Consider the following 26,685-nt stretch of genomic DNA (forward strand, 5'->3'; position numbering starts at 1 on the left):
CTGTGTGTTTGTAGCTGACAAAGAAGTAAGTTTTCGGTAGTGATTCCGGCTTTGTGTTTTGGTGCCCTATGCCAGGACTGCATGGAAGAAATAAATTCGTTTAGTGAAAACAAGTTACAGTTAAAACAAATGGGCGACCGGTTGATCAAGGCCAGCAACAAGACAAGAGCAGCTGAGATCGATGACAAGCTCAACAAAATTAATGACCGTTGGCAACATCTTTTTGATGTCATTGGATCAAGGTAAGAAGTGGCCTAAAAATGGATTCCTACTCCCTAGGTACAGTGGTTACTTCACAGATCTAGAAACTGAGCCCCATCTTCCTCTAAGGTAACCCAGAAATTTTATAAACTTACAGATAAAGGCAAAGCTTGGTAAAAATGGAAATTCTTATTTCAACATTATAGGAAGATTATATTTTAGTATACCTCACTTTAATTTGTTTTTCTTTAGCTTAAAAGTTCACATGACTTAGACTAGGTTTCAGTGAGAGTTGTTCCTTATGGAGGTATTATTTAGCAGTTCTCACACTGCCTTAGGACTTGCGTGTCCCCCAGATGAAATCCTGCCTGCCTGCTCCTCCTTGTGTGTGACAAGTGCAGGTAGGCCAGGGCATAGGCCTGATTTCTAGGTGCTGCTTCTGGAGGTCCCCGACTGCCCCACACACACCCCCATCACCACCACCACGGGGGCTGGGCACACTCAGCCAAGGCAAGGCTTCTCTGCAGGTTTGCCGGGTGTGCCAGGTCCCCAGTGGGCATCTGGTCCTAAGATGTGGACTAAGGAGGCACAGCTGTGCCTATAAATCAAGGCTATCCAGTGCTTGTCAGAAACAAGGCTGATCATTTTATCTCCCCTCACAAAATAACGATGACAGTGCCACTCAAACTTTTAAATGTCTTCCGTCTTCAAATTCTCTGTCCAAAGACAGACCCCGACCAAAGTATTTTTCAGTTGTAACCTGGCACACAGAGAGCAGTCTCTTGGCTTTGGGGCCGTTCATACAGCTTTGTTTCCACTGGCCGAGCGAGTCTTTTACATAACAGAGTGCTTGGAAATTTTGAACACATATATAACGTGGACTATACAGGAGAATCCTGCAAGGTAAACGAAGAATCAGGGAGTACTGAAAATAAAATACTCTTAATAATTTGGCATTTCCTTTACCTCATTGTTTACTGTAAACCATAAATGAACCTAGTTCAGTCAGCAGATGCACCAGGCTAAGTGCTATGAGAATTACAGCCCGGCAAGTAAGATGAGTCAGTTACATTAATGGAAGCAGACATGCGGGCAGGTGTAAAGCCAAGTGGTCTGAGAGCTCCAACCTCATCTTCCTGGAGTGGGGCTGGGGATTGGGAGGGGCCTGCCTGATAGAAGAGCAGTGTCCCCGAGATGGTCCTGAATAAGGGGTTGGGATCCCAGCGCTACTGGTGGCAGAAGGGGGAGAAACATATGCTGTGAGCAAAAAGGTACAGGGTAGTGCAGAATAGAAACTGTCCAGGAAATTATAAGAAGCTCCATTGGCTCAAGTGCAGGAGATGAAGCTTTTAGAAAGGTAGGTTGAGGCTAAGTCTTAGAAGAGCTTAAATCTTAACTGAAGACTTGTCCTCCTAAATAAAGTTTGAGTCTTTCATGGTTTTTTTAGAAGGGAGGGTCTGTCGAGGATAAATATTAGGGTGATTTGGCTGGCAGCACAAGCTGGGCTGAGTTCAACTTCTATCTACTCCCAGTTGGGGGAAAAAAAATCTATGGAAATCCATGATGGTAACCCAAGCAAGGATTAAGAGCACAGATTTTGAGCCAGTCCTGACTTTACCTGACTTCCACTCACCATGGAAACTTGTAGTGATTTAACCTTTCTAAGCCTCAGTTTCTAAATCTGCAAAATGTGTCTCACAGCACTGATTACATCAGAGGCCGCTGTGGGGATGAATGACACATGTCTCGCATTTGGCCTGGGACCAGCATGTGGGAGCCAGTATTTATTGAGTGGTTATTATCATTGTCTTTCCCTAAGAAGACTTTAAGACTAAGTAACATGTTTTTTGAGTGGAAGAGGATTCCCTCGCTTAGATCTAATCATGAGAGGTCTTTCTTCCATGAGAACAATGTCTTTGACTATCTTATTTCCAGCGCTTAGAACAGTGCTTCAGATATTTGTTGAAATGAATGAATGTTTCAGGACATAAGATTGTCATCATTTCTGTTGGGTAAATTATGTCTGGTATGTCTTTGTTGTCATTGTCTTTATCTCCAAAGTCTCCTTGGGCACCTGGCACTAATCAAGAGTATGAGGACATCATACCTGTTCTCAGATCATTCACAAGTAGGATCTAGATTCTGCTTCCTGAGGACTAGAGTGATGATTCATTCTTACTCATTTGTGCTTTGGTTCTATCACTTCAGAGTTTAATAGGCTGCTTGCTTTCCTCCCTCCTCTCTAACTGCCTGTCTTCAGCCAGTTCCTTGGTGGGAAAGACAAAAAAACAGCAGGTGAAATTTCAGTGGTCTCTTTGGAAAGAGCAATTGGCAAAATAAGGAGTTGAAATAATAGCAAATATATTGGCTGCCGGCTGTATTCTTAACAATGTGCTTTTTATGTATGATTTCACTTAATCTTCACTATAATTCTGAAAGGTAGATATCATTATCCCATTTTACAGATGAGGAAACTGAGGCACTGAAGTTAAGTAACTTGCCCATGATTACACAGTCAGCACATGAGGCAACCAGGATTTCTACTCAAACAGTTGTGTTACCTCCCTGCTAACCCAGGCCCCTGTGTCTTGTTACATTGAAATGACTAGAACATTTTGAAAACCTAATCCCTTCGAAACTGAAGGACTAGGGAAGGAATAACTTGTTTCACCTTAAAGCAAAGGCCAGGGTGAGACAGATGGCTGACAGTCTAGGAAACTCTTAGTTGACTTTACGCTTTAGGTGAATCTGTGGGTTGAGGCAGCAAGCTTGAACCTGCCGTAAATTGGCCTCACATAGAATCAACTCCTTGTCTGATTGCTGACACTCATTGCATGGCCATCAGAAAATCAGGAGAGCACAGGCTGCAGAATTTGAACCATGCTGATCAGAGCCTGCAGCCCTGCAGGGTATACTAACGGCCTCATTTGCCCAAATAATTCTGGACACATTTAACCGTTCCTGTCCTGCTCACAGTGTTCTGCTACTTCATTCCTGTGTCAGGGCACAGCACCTGTTGTTAACAAGAGGGAAGATTGGGAGGGAGACCAATCTTGAAGTTATGAAGCAGGTATCCAGCTTCATGACTTCAAGATTTTAACTACAAGCCTTTAACTTAAAAGTTGGGGATGGGGCTTCCCTGGTGGCGCAGTGGTTGAGAGTCTGCCTGCTGATGCAGGGGACACGAGTTCGTGCCCCGGTCCCGGAGGATCCCACATGCCACGGAGCGACTGGGCCCGTGAGCCAGGGCTGCTAAGCCTGCCCATCCGGAGCCTGTGCTCCGCAATGGGAGAGGCCACAACAGTGAGACGCCCGCGTACCGCAAAAACAAACAAACAAACAAAAAGTTGGGGATGGTGTTCAGAAGTTCAAGACCTCAATAAATCAGGTTTAATTCACTAGAAAAAAAAAATGAAAAAAGACCTGTTGTTTTGGGTTCATTCTCAGCAAAACAGAGGTAAATTTCAAAAGAATTGATAAGACATGGAGGACAAGGTTACTTAAATGCACATTAAATTTACTGATCATTTCAGATAGTAGGCTCCGTTATTTGGTGGATAGGGGAAGAACCCAGTGTTTATTTTTTTAAGGGCCAGGCTCATATATATTATTTCATTTCATCCTTGCAGCAACCCTGCAAGGTCAGTATTATCCATTTTACAGAGAAGGATGCCGAGCTCAGAGAGGGTAAATAACCGAGCCAAGGGCAGAAGCAATTCTGCACATGGTGGCACGAAGCCAAGGTCTTTCTGTCCCCCTGCACCATGCATCAGAAGAGTACTTGGCTCCTTTGAGACTTTTAAAGGTGGTTTAGGTCTTCCCTGGTGGCGCAGTGGTTAAGAATCCGCCTGCTAATGCAGGGGACACAGGTTCAAGCCCTGGTCTGGGAAGATCCCACATGCCGCGGAGCAACTAAGCCCATGCACCACAACTACTGAGCCTGCGCTCTAGAGCCCGCGAGCCACAACTACAGATGCCTGTGAGCCACAACTGCTGAGCCTGCGCTCTAGAGCATGCGAGCCACAACTACTGAGCCCATGTGCTGCAACTAGTAAAGCCCGCGCACCTAGAGCCTATGCTCCACAACAAGAGAAGCCACTGCAATGAGAAGCCCGTGCACCGCAATGAAGAGTAGCCCCTGCTTGCCACAGCTAGAGAAAGCCCACGCACAGCAACAAAGACCCAACGCAGCCAAAAATTAATTAATTGATTTTTTTGGGAAAATGTGGTTTATCAGAATTTTTCTAAAATCTAGTACTCGATATAGACTTTACTGTTTACTCTAGAGCAGTGGTTCTCAAACTTAAACATTCATCAGAATCCCTGGAGGGCTCCCGAGAACATGGATGGCTGGACCCCACCTCCAGAGCTTCTGATTCCATAGGACTGGGTAGGGCCAAGAATGTGCATTTCTAACAAGTGCCCAGGTGTTGCCAGTAGTGCTAGGACAAGCAGCAGTATGAGGCGACACAGTGGACTTGCCACTTACGATAACCCAAGTCTTGCAAGCTCTGTAAGCCTGTCATCTTGTTGATAAACTATGGACAAGATTCTGGATGAAAAAGTACCAGGACAACGATGGGTCTGTCTATACACACGCATGCCAGCCTCTGGTGCAGTGCAGTATGGCTGTGTGATAGGGGAGGAGAGGGAGGGTGCTTAGACCCAAACCACTGTTTTTCCTCTGCTTGTAAAGTGTTTTTCAGCTTCTGTAAAAATCCTTAAAGAATCTAAAGGACACATCTCCTGAAATAACCAGATCATCAAGGGGACTGGGGTGCCTAAGTCAGTCTTAATGCTGATTTCCTCACATAAGGTCACATGAGGCCCTGATGTGGGCACTAAAATGCACAGAACTGGCTCTCCATCAGAATTGCCGCAGGAGCTTTTAGCATTCCTCATGGGCCCTTGGGCAGCTTCTTGCATTTGTGACATCTGAACTTTTATAAAACATGCTATTAATTTCTTCCACAGAAAGGCCATTTGAAGCACTACATATTTTTTGGTGAATGGTGTGATTATTATAGAACCCAATCTGATTTGATGACAAATACTAATTATATCCTACTATGTTTCTTGACAGATTAAATGAAGAGTTAACTTTTTTTAAAGGCCGTTTCCTATATTAACTTTCTTTTTTAATTAATTTTTATTGGGAGTATAGTTGCTTTACAATGTTGTATTAGTTTCTCCTGTACAGCAAAATGAATCAGCTGTTCATATACATATATCCCCTCTTTTTTGGGAGAGTTACCTTTTTTTTTAATTGTAACTGTTGCCTCCTCTCTTGCCCATGTTTTCTTAGATAATATCTTTGAAAAGTGACACAGCAAAACCTGAATGCAGGAGAGATGACTAAAGTACAGAAGTCGTTTTTCAGAACGACTGATATGTGTGATCCGTGTTTTGGAGGCAGCTAGGTTACCTATTAATAAGAACAGCTTAGGCACAGGATGTTGGGTGATGGACCAAAGGATGCAAAGTTGACCTGCTTCAGCCAGCACAGACTAAAGCTCTGAAAAGAGGGTCCCTGGCCATCAACAGGACTGATGCCAAAGAAAGCCTCAGCTCGACACATAACCTCACTTATATGTACCTTTGATTTCAAAATCCCAGGAGTTGAACTCCTTAAAGATTCATCTCCTTTTGTTTCCCAGAACCCCCTCCCCATTTCATTCATTAAAGCCTTCACCTTGTCCCATGGAGCAGGGGCCCTGTATCCTCAGTGAGTGACTGTCTGGTTGTTCATCTTGGTGGAGCCTCTTCAGAGACATGGGGTTGGGGAGCTCTTTTTAACGACTCTTTCTAGCAGCTTGTGAGGATGATCTGGTCAAAGCTTTCAGTGCCTAAAAGAGATGAGACAACTGAGTGGAAAGACATATCTGTTGGTGTTGGCATCATCGGTGATTTTAATTTTCTTTTTATCTGTATTTACTAAATGTTCATTATGGAAAAAGGAACACGGGAACTCTTTTTTTTCTTCGTAGAAAATGTCATGAATGTTGTTACCTTTCTCCTAATTTCTCTTTGGTGGTAGCATCATTTAATAGACTTGGCATCCTTAAGCCAGTGCTATGAAGGAGGGACACACTCAGATGTACTACCTTATGGTCCCTTCCTGTTTAGACTAGATAGCTCTCTTGCTATCAGAAAGATCAAGTCCATGAAAAAGCTTTTTAACTAAGCATAATTTTCACATTTTATCTACCAACGTGAAAAGCCCACCTGCTTTATAATAGTAGCAATTAAAATGTTGTCATTTAAGCTCAGCAGTTATTACCATGGCAACTGTGTGTTAAGATTGTTTTTCCATCCCTTGAAGAATGGGCAGAGAGATGTGTGCCTTTTTAAGCTGATACGTTTTTCATTGCTTTCCTTTTATCTGTATTTTCTCAAGGTTACTTTGGAAGACCAAACAATGCCGCTAGTCATAAAGTTGACTTGCTCTGGTCTTAGCAGGTTGCCTGATTCAGTGGGACTAGAAGCACTTAGCGATTTGTCGCACAGGGAGAGCCAGATATGAGGTCAGCCTCCCCACTTTCCTTTTTCCTTCCCATCACAAATCCCATCGTTCCACCTCTGGAGCAGGTGGCTCTTGCTCCCGGGCCCTGCAGAAATGCCTTCCTGAGGGTCGGGGAGCTTCTCCAAGGAGACAGCAGCCATCACAGCAGGATCAATGAGCAGTCAGGAGCCTGGTGTCCAGCATCAGGCAGGTCCAGCATACTGAGCCTTGGGGTAGCACCAGGGACGGCCAAGCATGTGGACACAAGTTAGATGCTGCCTTTGGGGAGAACTATTTCCAAATCTTTATTCCTAATTTCACTGGTCTAGAATGTGCTTGGTGTGTTTCAAGGTGGGGATGTAATAATGGCTAAATGTTGGGCTTTGGGGACCCATGAGAAATTACTGATATCACTGAGTCTCCAAATAAGGCTGAGACTGAGCCTGAAAGGGGCTTGGACACAAACCAAGGGTGCTTCACTAAGCAGAGCCCCTCAGGGTCATGTAGAGAAGCACGGATAGGGACGTGGATGAATTTTCAGTTACTCAAATTATGGTAAAACCTAGGAGGGACTAGCAAGGAAAACTGCAAAATTTCTTCCTCTGCAAAGTGTTGAACTCCATTGTACTACAAGATAGTAGTGTTACTATTATTATTATTATTGTAAAAAAGCAAAGAAATGGACTAAATAAACTCCCTGCCCCTCCCAAGCCAGGATGCACAGGACTGAAAAGGCAGGGCAGAAAACCTCCTGGGGAAATTTCTTTTTTAGGAGGAAGCCATTCCTGTTGGACTCGGGGCTTCAGATTTCACCATTGCTTTTAAACCTGAAACAGAGACATTTAATTTGATGAGAGCAGAAATCCTCGTTTCTGTGCCCCAAATCTTAAGTGTTTCTTCCCTGCGTTTATAGCACTTCATAAATAACCCATAGCCAAGATAACACTGGGACTTTCTTCCCCCAGCCTTGCAATCCTGTAGCGTCAGAACAAAGACTGTGTGTGTGTAAGAGAGGCAAGGGCTAGAGATATTTGTTTATTGGAAGGAAGAAAACTGAGATTAAAAATTGCAGTTAGCGGAGAAGCAGGTCTCTTCCCTGCCTACCCGCACTGCTCCGTAGCAGCGAGTGAGCTGTGCCCGCGGGAGCCTGCGGGAGGGCGGCCTGTGCAAGATGCTGAACCAGTGAATGGAGAGGCCGCCGGGCGGGGGAGGGGCCGCCTCGTCCCTGGGAGGTGGAGGTGCAACCGGGGACTTGGAGGTTTCGCTCAACCTAAGGAATGATTTGTTTCTCATCAACAGTAAGTGCCATTTTGGTGATCAGTCCTACATCTGGGAGCGGCGGCTGCTGTCCCTGTGGGTCTCGTTTTCTCGCGCTCTCATGTTGGTTACAATAGAAATTACCGATGAGATGGTGGCTGCGGAGTGTGTGTGCTCGGCCATCGGGGGATGGGTTCTTTCCCAGTGTCAGCATGCGTGTGGTGTCTGCAGCCAGCCTTTGACAAGCAGGGGAGAGAAGTGATTATGCTGTGTGGAAAATGGAAGTCCTCTGGCGACATAAATGCTTCAAAGAGGCGATTAGCTCAAATGTATTGTAATGTCCGTGCCCTCAAATCAGGGCTTCAAGATCGTGGAGTAATTGATTATCTTACTACAAAGATGTTTAGTCATTTACAAAGATGCAATTGTGCAGAATTTGCACAGTGTTTTTAGCAACTGACAGCTGCCCACAGGTCTGAGTATCTGTTTGTTTCAATACAAATGCAGATACTCAACCATCTCAGCTTTCCTTTTTAAGTTACGCTGTCCACATGGGCATGGGAATTTTTTTTAACTTACGCTGGTCCAGGGCCTTAATAATTTAACTGTAGTCCCTTTAGCATGGAGAGAATAGGAATGAAATGTAAACTCTTCCGTATACATGAATTTGATATTTAAAGCCTCCCTCACACACAGTAAGACTTAGGCCTGAATCATGAAGTGATATTAACCTGGCTTGATTTTTGTTTTGGAGAGGGAAGAGGGTTCATAAGTATTAAATTCCCATCCATCGCTAGATGAAGATAAAGGAAAAACTTTATTCACCTTGATTATTTTCTGCATTTCTACCCGCAAGCCCCACAAAAGAACTGCTAATTTGTATACTCTTTGTCAAACTCCTTATTTTGTTTGGTATCATATAAAAATGTTTTCGTTTTATTTGGGTCTTTCAATAGTCCATACAGGTGAAAAACTTCCTCTTTGCGGCTAAATATCTTGTTTTTCCAGTCCTCAGAACTGGAATTCAGCTCAGGGAATCATGCTTATTTTTTCTGGAGAAATATGATTTGTTGAAATATATGTGTGATTAGTATTAGTCAAGCACACCTGGGTGAAGCATGGGCCAGTACAGAGATGGTGAGCTACTTAAGCTGCCTGGGTGGTTGATGTAATGCAGAATTGTGCTTGCTCCCCTGTGACAACAGTCTGGTTTCTGAATGGATTTCCTTGTTCCCAATATTAACTCGAGATTTAAAATTTTCCAAGAGCAATATTAATAACAAGGCCTAACTAGGAGGTCGGTTGCCTGGGTTAGCAAATGACGTGTACTTCCTGACCTGGGAAAGGTGTTGATTAGGTAATTAGATTAGTGTCTGCACAATCAATATAGACTCAGCAGTACATCTGATGGTTCCCAGAGTAAGTCGTAACATGATTATCTGAGGAGGAACATTTATTTATGCCACTGTGCATTTGGGGATATTTCGCCTTCAGTCAGAGGTTGGGACATAGAAGCAGGTTAAGTCCTGACTGGATGAATGTTTTGTAGCTTCTTTTCTTTCCCTCCCACCCTTCCTTCCTCTTTTTTTTTTTGCCCTAAGCGTGTGTGTGATGCGTATGCTTGTTTTTAAGTACTTCACTTATCCAGTATGGAACCAATGTCTAGGAGCATGTGTGGCCCATAGTGTGGCAGCAGATTGTGGCAAGATGGCTCGGAGGTGCTCTGATCGTCACCTCTTTCCTTTAAAATGTAACATGACCACCTCTTTTATGAAAAAGACAAATTTGAGGGGATGTGTGAATGTCACTTGTTCATTCAGAAGGTATTTATTGAGTACCTCCTATAATATTATAATGTCTAAATTAGATCTAAATTAGATCATGACCTCTGGGAATAAGTTATCTTCAAATCCTCAGGATCTGCACAGGACCCAAGACAAAGTGAGTGGTTAAATGTTTATTGAAAGGAAATCATGGAGGGGCAAAATGGGCACCCAAAATGCCACACTTGTAGGATGGGCTTCTACCCGCCAGTGTGTCCTAGAGCCGTGAGTCTAGACTCCTGATCATATTCCCTGACAGCGCTGGAAACCGTCCTGTACCCACCCCCCCATATGTGTCCATTATCATGTGCAGGTTTATATAGGATACCACAAGAAAAGTGCTTAAGAACAGTAGCTCCAGGAGACGTAAGAGGGAAGAGATATGGAAACATGTATATGTATAACTGATTCACTTTGTTATAAAGCAGAAACTAACACACCATCGTAAAGCAATTATACTCCAATAAAGCTGTTTAAAAAAAAAAAAAAAAAAAGAACAGTAGCTCCAGCCAGACTGCCCAGGTTGGAATCCTTCCTCTGCCATTGACTGGCCATGTTACTATGGTAAATTATTTAATCTCATTGCCTCAGTTACCTCATCTGTCAAATGGGGATGTTATTAGACTGATCTCACAGCATCGTCGTAAGGATTAAATGAGTTGCTGACTTATATATAAAGCACAATAGGCCTGGCACGTAAAGATGTCGGCATGTTCTGTAGATGTTCCATTTTAGTAATAAAGTTTTGTGAATTTTAAAGCATACCCAATGTAGAAATGTTAAAAGAATGGGATAACAGTAGAAAGTCTAATATTTTCTTCCCACACCCCATTTGTTTGGCCACCAATGGGCTTGAGCCCCACATTTGGGACGCCACTGGCCTGGAGTACCATAGTTCCGGGGAAGCCAAGCTAATTATTCATCCACCTTCTCCATACTCCCCCCTCTGCTTACTGCACACCTCACCCCTCGGGATTAACAGGATTCAGGATCACTGCATCTCAGTATTTTTGCACCCAGGTTATTTTATTACTTGTTAGCTCTCTTCATTTAAAAAGTTGCATTCTGGCCCTCTTCTTTCAAAATAAAGAGGCTGAGAGCCTTATGATGGACTAGGGTCGGGTGCTCGATGAAGCAGTGGGGGCTGCCATTCTGGGAGGAGAGAGGAGGAAGGATGGGGAAGCAGGAAGCAGGAGGGCTGTGCAGAGGCTGCTGGCCTGAGCGCCTCTCCCCACCTACAGGAAGCTCTCAGGGCGGAGCTTCTCCAGCCAGAGCCTCCCAGGAGGGTAGCCCCTTGCAAACTGCATGCAAGACTTTGTCCCATGGGGCCTGGGGTTCCCAGCTGCTCTGGCATTGTCTGGAGTGTTCCTTCTGTTCCCTGGGCAGTCAGGCTGACAAGACATTGGGGTGAGGAGGGTATAACTTGAAAACCAGGGGAACAAAGGAAGTATCTAGGTTACAGCTGCATCCCGGCCTGGCCCTGGATTCTGTTACTTCCTTTTTAATAAATCATCTTGTGGCTTTGAAGGAAACTCCTTGTGATATTTGCAGTAAGAATGTAATTTGGAAAATAGACCATCTTAAAATCATTACAACCACAATCTCTGGGCATTTATCTCTGTCAGACGCTGTGCCAAGTGCCTTTCACGCATGTATATCTCATTCTGCCCTCCGCCACCCAGTGAAGGAAGGTACCACTGTTGATGCCGTTTGACAGATGAGATTAAATAGAGCCAGGATTCATACCCAGACCCTGACCACAAAGAGTGTGCTCTTCATCACCAGGCTCCACGGCCTCCTTCCAAGCTTGCCTACCTCACGGCACTATTGAGGATAAAATATTTATAAAAGGACTATGTGAGAGCCAATACCGTGTAAATGAGGCATTATTATAGCAGTGTGTGATCCCAGTCAGCAGTAATAAGAACTAGTATTATAGTGAGTGCTTACTTTATGCCAAAGGCTTTACATGCATCCTCTTGTTTCTGTCTCAGAACCCCCTACAAGGTGGATAATTTGAAGATTAACAAGGAAACTGGGAATCAGGACCATTAGGTACCTTGCCGGGTACACAGCTTAGAGATGGTACAGTGGGGATTAGATCTGGGTCTGCTCACCTCCAGAGCTCTGGCCTGAATGTCGCCCAGATGCTACCGCCTCCCTGAGGCTGGAGGGACCTGAGAGGCCTGCTAGAGATGAGGGGCTGAGGTAGAAGGATTTTCTCTAAATTATAAAGTTAATTGGAAATAGAGCTGGAGCTAGAAGTCATTCCCCAAGGTTGATTGGGTTGATAGTAGGGTGCAAAAAGATAATAGTAAAAATAAAAGCTACACACAACTCTCTGGTTTACTTTTTTTTTTTTAACATCTTTATTGGAGTATAATTGCTTTACAGTGGTGTATTAGTTTCTGCTTTATAACAAAGTGAATCAGTTATACATATACATATGTTCCCATATCTCTTCCCTCTTGTGTCTCCCTCCCTCCCACCCTCCCTATCCCACCCCTCTAGGTGGTCACAAAGCACCGAGCTGATCTCCCTGTGCTATGTGGCTGCTTCCCACTAGCTATTTATTTTACGTTTGGTAGTGTATATATGTCCATGCCACTCTCTCACTTTGTCCCAGCTTACCCTTCCCCCTCCCCATATCCTCAAGTCCATGCTCTAGTAGGTCTGTGTCTTTATTCCCGTCTTACCCCTAGGTTCTTCATGACCTTTTTTTTTTTCTCTTAGATTCCATATATATGCGTTAGCATACGGTATTTGTTTTTCTCTTTCTGAGTTACTTCACTCTGTATGACAGACTCTAGGTCCATCCACCTCACTACAAATAACTCAATTTCGTTTCTTTTTATGGCTGAGTAGTATTCCATTGTATATGTATGCCACATCTTCTTTATCCATTCACCTGGTGATGGACACTTAGGTTGCTTCCATGTCCTGGCTATTGTAAATAGAGCTGCAGTGAACATTTTGGTACATGACTCTTTTTGAATTATGGTTTTCTCAAGGTATATGCCCAGTAGTGGGATTGCTGGGTCGTATGGTAGTTCTATTTGTAGTTTTTTAAGGAAGCTCCATACTGTCTCCATAGTGGCTGTATCAATTTACATTCCCACCAATTGTGCAAGAAGTTTCCCTTTTCTCCACACCCTCTCCAGCATTTATTGTTTCTAGTTATTTTGATGATGGCCATTCTGACTGGTGTGAGATGATATCTCATTGTAGTTTTGATTTGCATTTCTCTAATGATTAATGATGTTGAGCATTCTTTCATGTGTTTGTTGGCAATCTATATATCTTCTTTGGAGAAATGTCTGTTTAGGTCTTCTGCCCATTTTAGGGTTGGGTTGTTTGGTTTTCTGTTATTGAGCTGAATGAGCTGCTTGTAAATTTTGGAGATTAATCCTTTGTCAGTTGCTTCATTTGCAAATATTTTCTCCCATTCTGAGGGTTGTCTTTTGGTCTTGTTTATGGTTTCCTTTGCTGTGCAAAAGCTTTTAAGTTTCATTAGGTCCCATTTGTTTATTTTTGTTTTTATTTCCATTTATCTAAGAGGTGGGTCACAAAGGATCTTGCTGTGATTTATGTCATAGAGTGTTCTGCCTATGTTTTCCTCTAAGAGTTTGATAGTGTCTGGCCTTACATTTAGTTCTTTAATCCATTTTGAGGGTATTTTTGTGTATGGTGTTAGGGAGTGTTCTAATTTCATACTTTTACATGTACCTGTCCAATTTTCCTGACGCCACTTATCGAAGAGGCTGTCTTTTCTCCACTGTATATTCTTGCCTCCTTTATCAAAGATAAGATGACCATATGTGCGTGGGTTTATCTCTGAGCTTTCTATCCTGTTCCATTGATCTATATTTCTGTTTTTGTGCCAGTACGTACTGTCTTGATTACTGTAGCTTTTTAGTATAGTCTGAAGTCAGGGAGCCTGATTCCTCCAGCTCCATATTTCGTTCTCAAGATTGCTTTGGCTATTCGGGGTCTTTTGTGTTTCCATACAAATTGTGAAATTTTTTGTTCTAGTTCTGTGAAAAATGCCAGTGGTAGGTTGATAGGGATTGCATTGAATCTGTAGATTGCTTTGGGTAGTAGAGTCATTTTCACAATGTTGATTCTTCCAATCCAAGAACATGGTATATCTCTCCATCTATTTGTATCATCTTTAATTTCTTTCATCAGTGTCTTATAATTTTCTTCATACAGGTCTTTTGTCTCCTTAGGTAGGTTTATTCCTAGATATTTTATTCTTTTTGTTGCAGTGGTAAATGGGAGTGTTTTCTTAATTTCACTTTCAGATTTTTCATCATTAGTGTATAAGGATGCCAGAGATTTCTGTGCATTAATTTTGTATCCTGCTACTTTACCAAATTCATTGATTAGCTCTAGTAGTTGTCTGGTAGCATCTTTAGGATTCTCTATGTATAGTATCATGTCATCTGCAAAGAGTGACAGCTTTACTTCTTCTTTTCCAATTTGGATTCCTTTTATTTCTTTTTCTTCTCTGATTGCTGTGGCTAAAACTTCCAAAACTATGTTGAATAAGAGTGGTGAGAGTGGGCAACCTTGTCTTATTCCTGATCTTAGTGGAAATGGTTTCAGTTTTTCACCATTGAGGATCATGTTGGCTGTGGGTTTGTCATATATGGCCTTTATTATGTTGAGGTAAGTTCCCTCTGTCTACTTTCTGCAGGATTTTTATCATAAATGGGTGTTGAATTTAGTCGAAAGCTTTCTCTGCATCTATTGAGAAGATCATATGGTTTTCCTCCTTCAGTTGGTTAATACGGTGTATCACATTGATTTATTTGCATATATTGAAGAATCCTTGCATCCCTGGAATAAACCCCACTTGATCATGGTGTATGATCCTTTTAATGTGCTGTTGGATTCTGTTTGCTACTATTTTGTTGAGGATTTTTGCCTCTGTGTTCATCGATGATATTGGTGTGTAGTTTACTTTCTTTGTGACATCTTTGTCTGGTTTTGGTATCAGGGTGATGGTGGCCTCATAGAATGAGTTTGGGAGTGTTCCTCCCTCTGCTGTATTTTGGAAGAGTTTGAGAAGGCTAGATGTTAGCTCTTCTGTAAATGTTAGATAGAATTTGCCTGTGAAGCCATGTGGTCCTGGGCTTTTGTTTGTTGGAAGATTTTTAATCACAGTTTCAATTTCAGTGCTTGTGATTGGTCTATTCATATTTTCTATTTCTTCCTGGTTCAGTCTCAGCAGGTTGTGCATTTCTAAGAATTTGTTCATTTCTTCCAGCTTGTCCATTTTATTAGCATAGAATTGGTTGTAGTAATCTGTCATGATCCTTTGTATTTCTGCAGTGTCAGTTGTTACTTCTCCTTTTTCATTTCTAATTCTATTGATTTGAGTCTTCTCCCTTTTTTTCTTGATGAGTCTGGCTAATGGTTTATCAATTTTGTTTATCTTCTCAAAGAACCAGCTTTTAGTTTTATTGATCTTTGCTATCGTTTCCTTCATTTCTTTTTCATTTATTTCTGATCTGATCTTTATGATTTCTTTCCTGCTGCTAACTTTGGGGTTTTTTTGTTCTTCTTTCTCTAATTGCTTTAAGTGCAAGGTTAGGTTGTTTATTTGAGATGTTTCCTGTTTCTTAAGGTAGGATTGTATTGCTATAAACTTCCCTCTTAGAACTGCTTTTGCTGCATCCCATAGGTTTTGGGTCGTCGTGTCTCCATTGTCATTTGTTTCTACGTATTTTTTGATTTCCTCTTTGATTTGTTCAGTGATCACTTCGTTATTAAGTAGTGTATTGTTTAGCCTCCATGTGTTTGTATTTTTTACAGATCTTTTCCTGTAATTGATATCTAGTCTCATAGCCTTGTGGTCGGCAAAGATACTTGATATGATTTCAGTTTTCTTAAATTTACCAAGGCTAGATTTGTGGCCCAAGATATGATCTATCCTGGAGAATGTTCCATGAGCACTTGAGAAAAATGTGTATTCTGTTGTTTGGGGATGGAATGTCCTATAAATATCAATTAAGTCCATCTTGTTTAATGTATCATTTAAAGCTTGTGTTTCCTTATTTATTTTCATTTTGCATGATCTGTCCATTGGTGAAAGTGGGGTGTTAAAGTCTCCTAGTATGATTGTGTTACTGTCGATTTCCCCTTTTATGGCTGTTAGTATTTGCCTTATGTATTGAGGTGCTCCTATGTTGGGTGCAGAAATATTTACAATTGTTATATCTTCTTCTTGGATCGATCCCTTGATCATTATGTAGTGTCCTTCTTTGTCTCTTGTAATAGTCTTTATTTTAAAGTCTATTTTCTCTGATATGAGAAATGCTATTCCAGCTTTCTTCTGGTTTCCATTTTCATGGAATATCTTTTTCCATCCCCTCACTTTCAGTCTGTATGTGTCCCTAGGTCTAAAGTGGGTCTCTTGTAGACAGCATATATACGGGTCTTGTTTTTGTATCCATTCAGCCACTCTGTGTCTTTTGGTTGGAGCATTTAATCCATTTACATTTAAGGTAATTATCAATATGTATGTTCCTATTCCCATTTTCTTAATTGTTCTGGGTTTGTTATTGTAGGTCTTTTCCTTCTCTTGTGTTTCTTGCCTAGAGAAGTTCTGTTAGTATTTGTTCTAAAGCTGGTTTGGTGGTTCTGAACTCCCTCAGCTTTTGCTTGTCTGTAAAGGTTTTAATTTCTCCATCAAATCTGAATGAGATCCTTCCTGGGTAGAGTAATCTTGGTTGTAGGTTTTTCTCCTTCATCACTTTAAATATGTCCTGCCACTCCCTTCTGGCTTGCAGAGTTTCTGCTGAGAGATCAGCTGTTATCCTGATGGGGATTCCCTTGTGTGTTATTTGTTGTTTTTCCCTTGCTGCTTTTAATATGTTTTCTTTGTATTTAATTTTTTATAGTTTGATTAATATGTGTCTTGGCATGTTTCTCCTTGGCTTTATCCTGTATGGGACTCTCTGTGCTTCCTGGACTTGATTAACTATTTCCTTTCCCATATTAGGGAAGTTTTCAACTATAATCTCTTCAAATATTTTCTCAGTCCCTTTCTTTTTCTCTTCTTCTTCTCGGACCCCTATGATTCGAATGTTGGTGCGTTTAATGTTGTCCCAGAGGTCTCTGAGACTGTCCTCAGTTCTTTTCATTCTTTTTTCTTTATTCTGCTCTGCAGTAGTTATTTCCACTATTTTATCTTCCAGGTCACTTATCCGTTCTTCTGCCTCAGTTATTCTGCTATTGATCCCTTCTAGAGTATTTTTAATTTCATTTGTTGTGTTGTTCATCATTGTTTGTTTCCTCTTTTGTTCTTCTAGGTCCTTGTTAAATGTTTCTTGCATTTTCTCTATTCTGTTTCCAAGATTTTGGATCATCTTTACTATCATTATTCTGAATTCTTTTTCAGGTAGACTGCCTATTTCCTCTTCATTTGTTAGGTCTGGTGGGTTTTTACCTTGCCCCTTCATCTGCTGTTTGTTTTTCTGTCTTTTCATTTTGCTTATCTCACTGTTTGGGGTCTCCTTTTCTCAGGCTGCAGGTTCATAGTTCCCGTTGTTTTTGGTGTCTGTCCCCAGTGGCTTAGGTTGGTTCAGTGGGTTATGTAGCTTTCCTGGTGGAGGGGACTAGTGCCTGTGTTCTGGTGGATGAGGCTGGATCTTGTCTTTCTGCTGGGCAGGTCCACATCTGGTGGCATTTTTTTGGGTGTCTGTGGCCTTATTATGATTTTAGGCAGCCTCTCTGCTAATGGATGGGGCTGTGTTCCTGTCTTGCTAGTTGTTTGGCATAGGGTATCCAGCACTATAGCTTGCTGGTCGTTGTGTGCAGCTGGGTGTTGGTGTTGAGATGGAGGTCTCCTGGAGATTTTCGCTGTTTGATATTACGTGGAGCTGGGAGGTCTCCTGTGGACCAGTGTCGTGAACTTGGCTCTCCCACCTCAGTGGCACAGCCCTGATGCCTGGCTGGAGCACCAAGAGCCTGTCCTCCACATGGCTTTTGGGAGGTTTGAGGTCTTCTGCCAGCGTTCAGTGGGTTTTCTATAGGAGCAGTTCCACATGTAGATGTATTTCTGATGTATCTGTGGGGAGTAAGGTGATCTCCGCGTCTTACTCTTCCGCCATCTTCTCAAATCTCTCTGGTTTACTTAAGTAATAAACACTCACAGCCCTGTGGTTTTGTTAAATAATTACATGGAGTGGATTATTACACACATTTATTCATTCAGTAAATGCTTGTCAAGGCCTCTGAGCCACCAGGCAGTCTTGGGGGTACTGTGCACGCAGAGGGAGCCCCATGCAGCCTGGCTGGTGTGGGCTCTGTCCAGATGGGCACAGTCAACGAGGGGTGCAGACACAGGGCTGCAGGAGCACGTGGGCGAAGGGCCCTCAGCTGATCTTGGAGGGAACAGTGGTAGAAGCTGCAGGAGAAGGGAGGGGAGCCACTTTGCAGAGTGCAGGGCTGGAGGCAGAGCGGCCACTGACCGCTTGAGGAACTAGAAAGGTCAGGGCGTTAAACTGCTATGTCGGGGTCGGCGAGGACTGCGGAAGAGTTTGAGCGAGAATCAGACTTGCTGTACACTTCGGCTACAGAACCAGAAGCTGGGAGGAGGGTGAGGGGGGCAGCAGGAAGCTGTTCCCAGGCAGTCAAGGAAGAGATGCTGCTGTCAGGGAAGGTGGGCACTTCCTGTGAGTTACGGGTCAGTGCCCCAGTTTCTCTTTCCAGTACCGTGGGATGCAGTTCTGATAGCACTTTGTAACATGAGTATCGGTAAGCGGGAATTTTCCATTGTAGCCATTACTGCAAGTCTCTGGGATTAACTAAAAAGCCCACAGATCACCAGAGCAAGCCTTCACTCCCTCTGCTTGAGGATTTTCACATTTTCTTTCAGGATCTCTATGGAGATCATTTTTCATCAGCCTCTGCATCATTTCCCCGTGACAGCACTTTGTCATGCCCGGGAGCTCTCGTGGATACTGACGCCATGTGTCTCAGTTCAGATCCACTCCATGCTGAGCCAGGCAGATTGGTCAGGTAGATGGAGCTGGAACTGTGCTTGTAGATGATGTGTCCACCCCTCCCTTTTTGGCTGAGACAGCTGCCCTAGTGTGGGCTGGTTCCATGTGTACGGCACCCCCAGCCCCTCAGGCTGGATGTGGTGGGGTTTGGCACAGGCTCTGTACTTGCTTAAGAAGAGGGTCCCATGAGAAGCATCGCAGGCCAGGTACCACCAATGAGCCACGTGTGTAACGTCTTTACCCATCAGGAAAGGTCCCTGGATGCTGTGGTCTTGGTGATACCCAAGACAGAAACTGGACAGGTCACATGTGGTGATCTTAACCTGGAAAGAAAGAAATGGCATCTCCTATCACCTCTGGAGCCCCAGAAAGATGTTCTGGGTCTCAGGGGATCCCACCCTGAGAATGATAGGACTTCATACTTGCATGGGTAGATTATCTCTTAGTCCATTTGAAAATCAGCCAGAACAGTAATTCTGTAAATTGTCCCATACTGTATAAAAACTCTTATCTGGTGACGTGAGCATTAGTCCCTGCTATAAAATCAGTAACCGGTGATGATTACTTTTTAACCTCCAACACGCTTATGGGTGCCTTCTTCTCACCACTAAACATTGTGCTTTTGTTTTCCACCTCTTTTTTGCTGCAAATATGTTTAGGGTGAAGAAGCTGAAGGAGACCTTCGCTTTTATTCAGCAGTTAGACAAAAACATGAGCAACCTTCGCACCTGGTTGGCTCGGATCGAGTCTGAGCTTTCTAAGCCTGTGGTTTATGATGTCTGTGATGATCAAGAGATTCAGAAGAGGCTCGCTGAACAGCAGGTGGGGAAGTGAGAATGGGCTTTTGTCAGAGCCTAGGTGTTCACAGGGTCTGCTAATGCAAACCATCCCTGCACTGGCTGTGCATTTTAGTGGGTTCACATTTCATAATACTGGTATGTTTTTTCCAGAGAAAGCTGACCGCCTGTCTGTGCTCTTGGCGGTGTGAGGCATCCATCTCTTGAGTGCCCACCCCACCACCACCATTCATGTAGCTCTTTGTGAAATACTTTGAATAATGTTTAAGATGCAGACCTTAATCTTAGTGGTAAATAAGGTTTTTTTAATCTCTGTTTTTGTTACTATAGTTTTGGCAATGAATTGAAAGAAAAATAATTTTTCCAACCAAAGAAGGTTTTCATGGGACAACACTTGATGGGTCTGATAGAGCTTCTAGAAAAGGGGGGCGCTCGGGGGGGGTGGGGAAGAAGGAGCATGTTTGGACCAATAGCTTAGGAAGCGTCTCCTGCAGTGTTCTGTGCATTTCTGTCATCAGTTATATCCCCTCTTAGCCAACCCTGGAAATTCCACAATTTGAACACCACCGAATCCTGCCGCTAACCTGGCGGGTGCTTTTTGGTCTCACTGACTTGTCAAATCCACTCTCCTACCTTCCATGAGCTCACGTTTACATGCTCATTCTCTTATGCAGTGCCTGAGCTTCTCCATGTATATATATATATATATATATATATATATATATATATATATATATATATATATATATATATATATATATTTTTTTTTTTTTTTTTTTTTTTTTTTTTTGCTGTACGCGGGCCTCTCACTGTTGCGGCCTCTCCCGTTGTGGGGCACAGGCTCCGGACGCGCAGGCCCAGCGGCCATGGCTCACGGGCCCAGCCGCTCCGCGGCATGTGGGATCCTCCCGGACCGGGGCACGAACCCGTGTCCCCTGCATCGGCAGGCGGACTCTCAACCACTGCGCCACCAGGGAAGCCCCCTCTTTATTTTTAAAATAGCTAAGCTTATATTATTCTTTTAGTAGCTTTCCTTCACTTGTTTTTCTCAACCCTGTGAGCAGATTCTGTTTTAACCATATGAGCAATATGGTCGCTACCAAGTTCACAGCCTTGTATCTGTTTTCTTCATGTTCCCTTCAAAGCCTTGGTGTTTGTTGTCTGTCAACACACTGGGGCGATTCACTCATACATCCCAGCTGCTTGGAGACAGAATTGGGGGGCTGAAACTTTTTCATCAGATTATCAAGGCCAGAAGGCCACTCCTTGATGATAAATTCTCTTGAGGTCAGGTCAGTCCTTCTCATGATAATAAGCAACATCTCATGCTACCATGAAATAGAGCTAAGTATTTGATAATACTCTGGACTGAGATCTTTATTTAATCCTATTACAATTACTGTTTGAATAATGCCTGTTCTCTGATTTTCAAACTAGTATGATTTAGCAATGCTGCAAAGTAAAAATACTGGTTTTTCCACTTAGCCTCAGAAATTTAAGTATGTCTTTTTCACTGAGCTCATCTATATTCTGTCTTTGCTTTGTGGAGAAATGAATATTGATATAACTACCATGTTAATGGACACTGCAGAGATTTTAATGCCATTATCAGTAAAGGGCTACTGGACATCATCAGCTTTATTTACAAGATTGATCCATTAGGTTGAATTTCTTGAATAGTCTCTTCATAGACAGGCCTTGCAAATAACCATTTACCCTGACTGGTGAGTCTTTTTAGGTAAATAGAACAAAAGCTGACAACATTTTTTCCTTTAGCCCGTGGCTAAATTTGGCAGGGGCTAATAACGTGTGTTAACATTTTATAAATCTGATGTGTGACAAAACATCATTAAATTGCAGGGAATTTATTCCCAAGAGTGTACAATTTGGAGCAGCTGCCATTCTTTTGGCCATGTGTGTTCCTGTGCTGAAATGGTATATAATTTCAGTCTGGTTGATTTGAAGGTTTCCAATTTATAGAATTTAGAATCACCATCATGGAATTCTTATTAAAAAAAAACATTATGGAGTTAGTATTCAGGACCACTTTGCTGTGAAGAAGTTGGATGTATTAATTTTCTATTGCCACTGTCACAGATTAGCACAGATTTAGCAGCTGAACACAAATTTATCATCTTATAGTTCTGGAGGTCAGAAATCTGACACAGGGCTGAGGTCAAGGTGTCAGCAGGGCTGCTTTCCTTTCTGGAGGCTCTAGGGGAGAATCCATTTCTTTGCCTTGAAGTCCTAGAGGCTGCCTGCGTTTCCTGGCCCATGGCCCCCTTCCGCCATCTTCAAAGCCAGCAATGGTGCATCTCTCTGAGCCTTTCTCCCTCTGATTGACTCTTCTTGTACTTTTAAGGACCCTTGGGATTCCATTAGGCCCACCCACATAATCCAGGATAATCTACCTATCTTAAGGTCAGCTGATTGGCACGCTTAATTCTCCTTTGCCATGTAACCTCGTATAGTCACAGGTTCTGGGGATAAGGACATGGTTCTGGGGATGCCAATATTCTGCCTACCACAGATGTCCTGAGGAAACCTGTAGTATTTTTATTAAAAAAACAAAATTATAACTAAACCTAGACCTTAAATGCTCCACCAAAAACAGAAAATGTGTCACACAAAATAATTATTTATGGGCCATTTTAAAAAAACCTTGCCTGTGTTTCTGTCACTGATTTAAATATAATAAATTGCTTGATTGCTTCCAGAAATAAGACCCAAACTCTTGGGATCATCTAGTAGTGCCTTCTGCAAAAGCCCTCAGGCCCCAAAAGTGATAAAGTGCCATGATGTCCCTGGACCCTCATTATAACGTCCTTGGGGGCCTGGTGCAGAAGGGGTCAGACCTTATAAAAGTCTTTTTTGCTTCTCTTCTTTATGTGAAACTCCTTAGGTAATAAGCGTTGTATTGTTATTCCTGTAGAATAGATCATCTTCAAAATGCAAAGGAAGTGGTGGCCACCTTGTGACACGTTTAAACCATGGACCGCTTTCATTGAGTCTTCAGCATCTCTCTCCAGTTTTCTTTGGTTGCCTGGTTCCCAGGCATCCCAGGGGTGCCTGATGGTGGCTTGGGGGGTTCGTTACCCCCACACCCTATAGTTACCAGTAGTCCCCTCCCCAGTGGCCAAGTCAGCTTCATGCCAAAGCCCCATCCACTGCCCAGGACCACCCTGCTGGACTTGCTTGACACACCCAGCCCCTCCTACGGAGACACTCTGGAGCCACCACCTGGGTTCCCACAACACACGACATGGGTTTCTGCCTTCTCAGCCTGGTTTTCCTTTTTTCCCCTCTGTATCTCATTTTTTTCTAGTTCCTTTTGTATTCTCATTCTTCCTGGCTGCATTCTCAGCTCTGGTTTCCTGTTTCTCCCCTTGTCCTCTCACTGATCCTCAACTTCCCTCAGCCCTTTCCCAGCTTCAGTGCTCTGTGTCACCTACTCAGGAGCAGAAAAACAAAGTAAACAGGCACTCATGTTTCCAGAACCGTTGGCAAAAGTCTTTCACATTGTTTTACGTTGTTTCTTAAGTCGGATTCGTCTCTGCATTTGAACACTTTTGAAATCCAGTCATTGTGCAAACTTGGGCCTCAGTGGGTACTAGTGGTGGGATCATTTCAGTTTGCAAAATGTCACTTGTCCAGTACTTCAGTGGTTTGTGTTTTAAAATATGGTCCACTACTTTATATTTTACAAGACAACTAACTAGTTCATACTACACCATCAGTAGGCCATTTTGTGGTGTATTAGAAGTTTGTTTTGGAAATTTTGAAAAACTCTGGACTCCTTTTTTAGCCAAGGTGTTCATGGTCTTTTGTAAATTATCAGAGAGCTCATTTCTTGCCATCCTTTACCCTTTATATTCATCAGTTTTCTTTAGCTGTTTCATTCAATAAAAGCTGAGTAAAAAATGTAGAGTAACTGCAAAGAGGCTATTAAAATACATGGCATTCGTGTTTATCCATAGACTAGACTTTCTCAGTGCTTTTCAACCAGGTCCTACCCAACCCTACCAGGTGAGGTCGGGGGCAGGCACCATTTTTCAATGATAATTGTCAATATTACTTATTTAGCACCAGTGTTAGGATTCCTTATTTATTATTTTGGCAAAATAAAGTTAAAAAGGTTGTTTATCAATACCTTTAAATTTTAGGAAAGCCTGTGGCAATTCTGTGAACGGGTAAGAATTCTTAAACCTGGAATTCTATTTAAACCTATTAATTATAAAGCTAGTCCCCTGACCCCAAGATGACTGCCCCCACTGCAGCATTTCAGACATTTGTCCTAGACTGCAAAGCTTAAAAAAAAATCACCTGCACATCTCTCTACATAGGACACACAGGCTGACAAACTGAAAAGCACATTTTCTTCTGAATATAACTTTGAGGTGCTCATTTTTCATCAGTTAGGATCTGTGTTGAGAACTGCTTGATTTAAAACTTGATTGGAGTGTTAGCATTTTATTCTTTCATTTCCACCTGGACACAGAATTATCCAAATGTGCATTTATCAGAAGAAAAGTAAGAAAACATTAGTCCTGTCTAGTAATCCAGTCGTAATCTCCAGAATTGTTAAATATTGAGGTGACCTGGAATGAACTTCATGCTGCTTTTCTGTAGACAGTGGCAGCCACTGTTTATAAAATAATCCCTCCTGTAAAATGAACTATGCTGAATCCAGGGAACTTGTATAATTAGTAGCGGCTTATTTAACTTTGTCTATTTCCCAATGTAATTTGGCTACTAAGGTGAGTGGTGTAGTCTCATGTCACTCATCACAGAATTTGGGTATCAGGAGAGGTCTGGCTCATCCAGAATGACAAAAGAAACAAGCACCTTCCCTCGCCCTCCCCTCAGCCCTGCCCTTGTGTGTAGAAGAAACACTCCCTGGGTGATAACTGAAAATGCCATGTTTATACTTAAACAAGTTTTCCACTTTTTCCTATGACCGTGCATGTTTTTCTTGGTGACCCTTCGTTTTTCTGAATCAGTAGCACTCTCCCCATCATGGGACAAGGCTCCAGAGACCCCGCCCCCTCCCCGAGCTACAGCCGTGACCGGACTCCATCAGCTGGGGGGCAACGTCTCTACCCCTTGGGCCCATGGAGCCAGGATAGGCTCCTGGGGAGGCTGTGGACACGGTGCAGCTGCGAGCACAGTTTGGGGGGTGGAGGTGTATGAAGATAGTACAGAGGTCTTAGGAGATTTAAGAATTCTGTGACCCATAAAAGGTTAAGAGTTTCTGTTGCTGAAGTTTTAGGTCCTGTTGAAGATAAGTCAGTTTTCCAAGGAAGACCTCCCCAAAGCCAAGTCTAAATTGGAGGCCCTTGGGATCAGGTGGTACGGAGTAGATCTCATGCCTCCCCAGAGTCTGGGGGGGGTGGGCTCTCAGGGGAGGGAATCCCCACCCTCCTACCCCCTCACATAGTTCAACAGATCAATCCCATTGTTGCCCGCAGTAAGGCCTTGTGTCAGATACTGTCGCACAGGGGTTGACCAAAGGTGAGAGAGACTCAGCCTGTGTTGCCGAGTCCCAGGTAGAAATGCACGCAGGACTGTGCCCCCCGGGCTGGAAGAGGGTCGGGGGGAACCTTCCTGCTACCGCCACCAGCACCTCAAGGTGCTTCCTACTCTCCCATCGTTGTAGGACCTGCAGCGAGACATAGAACAGCACAGTGCAGGGGTGGAGTCTGTGTTCAACATCTGCGACGTCCTCCTGCACGACTCCGATGCCTGTGCCAATGAGACTGAGTGCGACTCCGTCCAGCAGACCACCAGGAGCCTGGACAGGCGCTGGAGGAACATTTGCGCCATGTCCATGGAGCGGCGGATGAAGTAAGGGCCGAGCTGCCCCTGACTGACCTACGTAACAGTGACTGTTCTCTTGGCTTCACTGAGGGGCGTGCCAAGTACGGGCGGGGAAGGCTCAGTAGGTGTGGCCTGTCCTTATTAAGGGGATCATTCAAGGAGAGTACGGGCAGGGTCACGTCTCTCCCCAGCCCTCCTGTGTCTTGGGGGGTAATGGCGGGTGGCCACCGTGCTGATGTGTCCCAGCTCTAAGTAGTGGGGGACGCCTGTCTCCTGTTGGGTGACCTCTGCGAAGCAGAAGCTCTGAGGGGCCTGGCGCTCCCAGAAGGGGGGTGTCCTGACCACAAAGTGATGTCTCCGGGTATTTCCTGGAAGGGGTAGCAGGGTCTCTCCCCCTAAATATTTAGTGCCAGTGCAAGGGGGGCTGGGACTGGGACCAGTCAGGGGAGAAAAAGCCATGTAAAAGCTCGACTTGACGTGGACAGCTTGTACTGAGTTGCTTTCCTCCTGTTAGAATTGAGGAGACATGGCGGCTTTGGCAGAAGTTTTTAGATGATTACTCCCGCTTCGAGGACTGGCTCAGGTCCGCCGAGAGAACGGCGGCCTGCCCGAATTCCTCCGAGGTGCTGTACACCGTTGCCAAAGAAGAGCTGAAGAGGTTTGAGGTAAAGGCCCTCCCCAGCCCAGTGGTCCTGATAACCAAGGATCCGGCGGGCTCAGGGCTGGCTTAAATGACTTCCCATAAGTGGCAGGATTCCCCACCTCTGGCCGCGGCCGCCCAGTCCCCAGCCCGCCCTCAGCTGCTCCAGCGGCTTTGTGGGGCATTACCAATTCATGCCAACCGCAGGCCGTGAGCTTGAAAGTCTGTTCTTCAGTAGTGTCAGAAGAACGGATGAAGCCAGCCCTCTGTGGCCATTCCACTGGGGGATGGACGCTTGAGGCAGGTGGTCTGGGGCCTGGAAGGGGTGTCCCGGCGCCCTGCAGCTATGGCACTGACAGGGCCCCCCCATGCCATAGGCCTTCCAGCGGCAGATCCACGAGAGGCTCACGCAGCTGGAGCTCATCAACAAGCAGTACCGGCGGCTGGCCCGCGAGAACCGCACCGACACGGCCAGCAAACTGAAGCAGATGGTGCACGAGGGCAACCAGCGCTGGGACAACCTCCAGAAGCGGGTCACAGCCATCCTGCGGAGACTCCGAGTAACCTCCTCTACGTCACCGGGTCATTTGTAGATATTGGGGAGGTGGAGGGGGTCTGATATGTGATGTCAGGC

The 26,685-nt window shown here is 43.9% G+C and overlaps 1 protein-coding gene across 1 annotated transcript in view; it reads left to right on the forward strand.

The window, feature by feature from the left end:
* The window catches only part of SYNE2 (spectrin repeat containing nuclear envelope protein 2), a gene marked incomplete at its 3' end in the record, with an annotated part of 274,897 nt that overhangs the window by 234,475 nt on the left and 13,737 nt on the right, over positions 1 to 26,685 (forward strand). Inside the window, exons 98-102 of the mRNA XM_079701370.1 lie at positions 76 to 242; positions 19,457 to 19,619; positions 25,251 to 25,438; positions 25,926 to 26,076; positions 26,429 to 26,611. Of these exons, the coding sequence (XP_079557496.1) occupies positions 76 to 242; positions 19,457 to 19,619; positions 25,251 to 25,438; positions 25,926 to 26,076; positions 26,429 to 26,611 (852 nt within the window). The remainder of the gene's footprint in view (positions 1 to 75; positions 243 to 19,456; positions 19,620 to 25,250; positions 25,439 to 25,925; positions 26,077 to 26,428; positions 26,612 to 26,685) is intronic.

This window comes from Hyperoodon ampullatus (assembly GCF_949752795.1).
Source record: "Hyperoodon ampullatus genome assembly, chromosome: 3".
Classification (NCBI taxonomy): Eukaryota; Metazoa; Chordata; class Mammalia; order Artiodactyla; family Ziphiidae; genus Hyperoodon; species Hyperoodon ampullatus.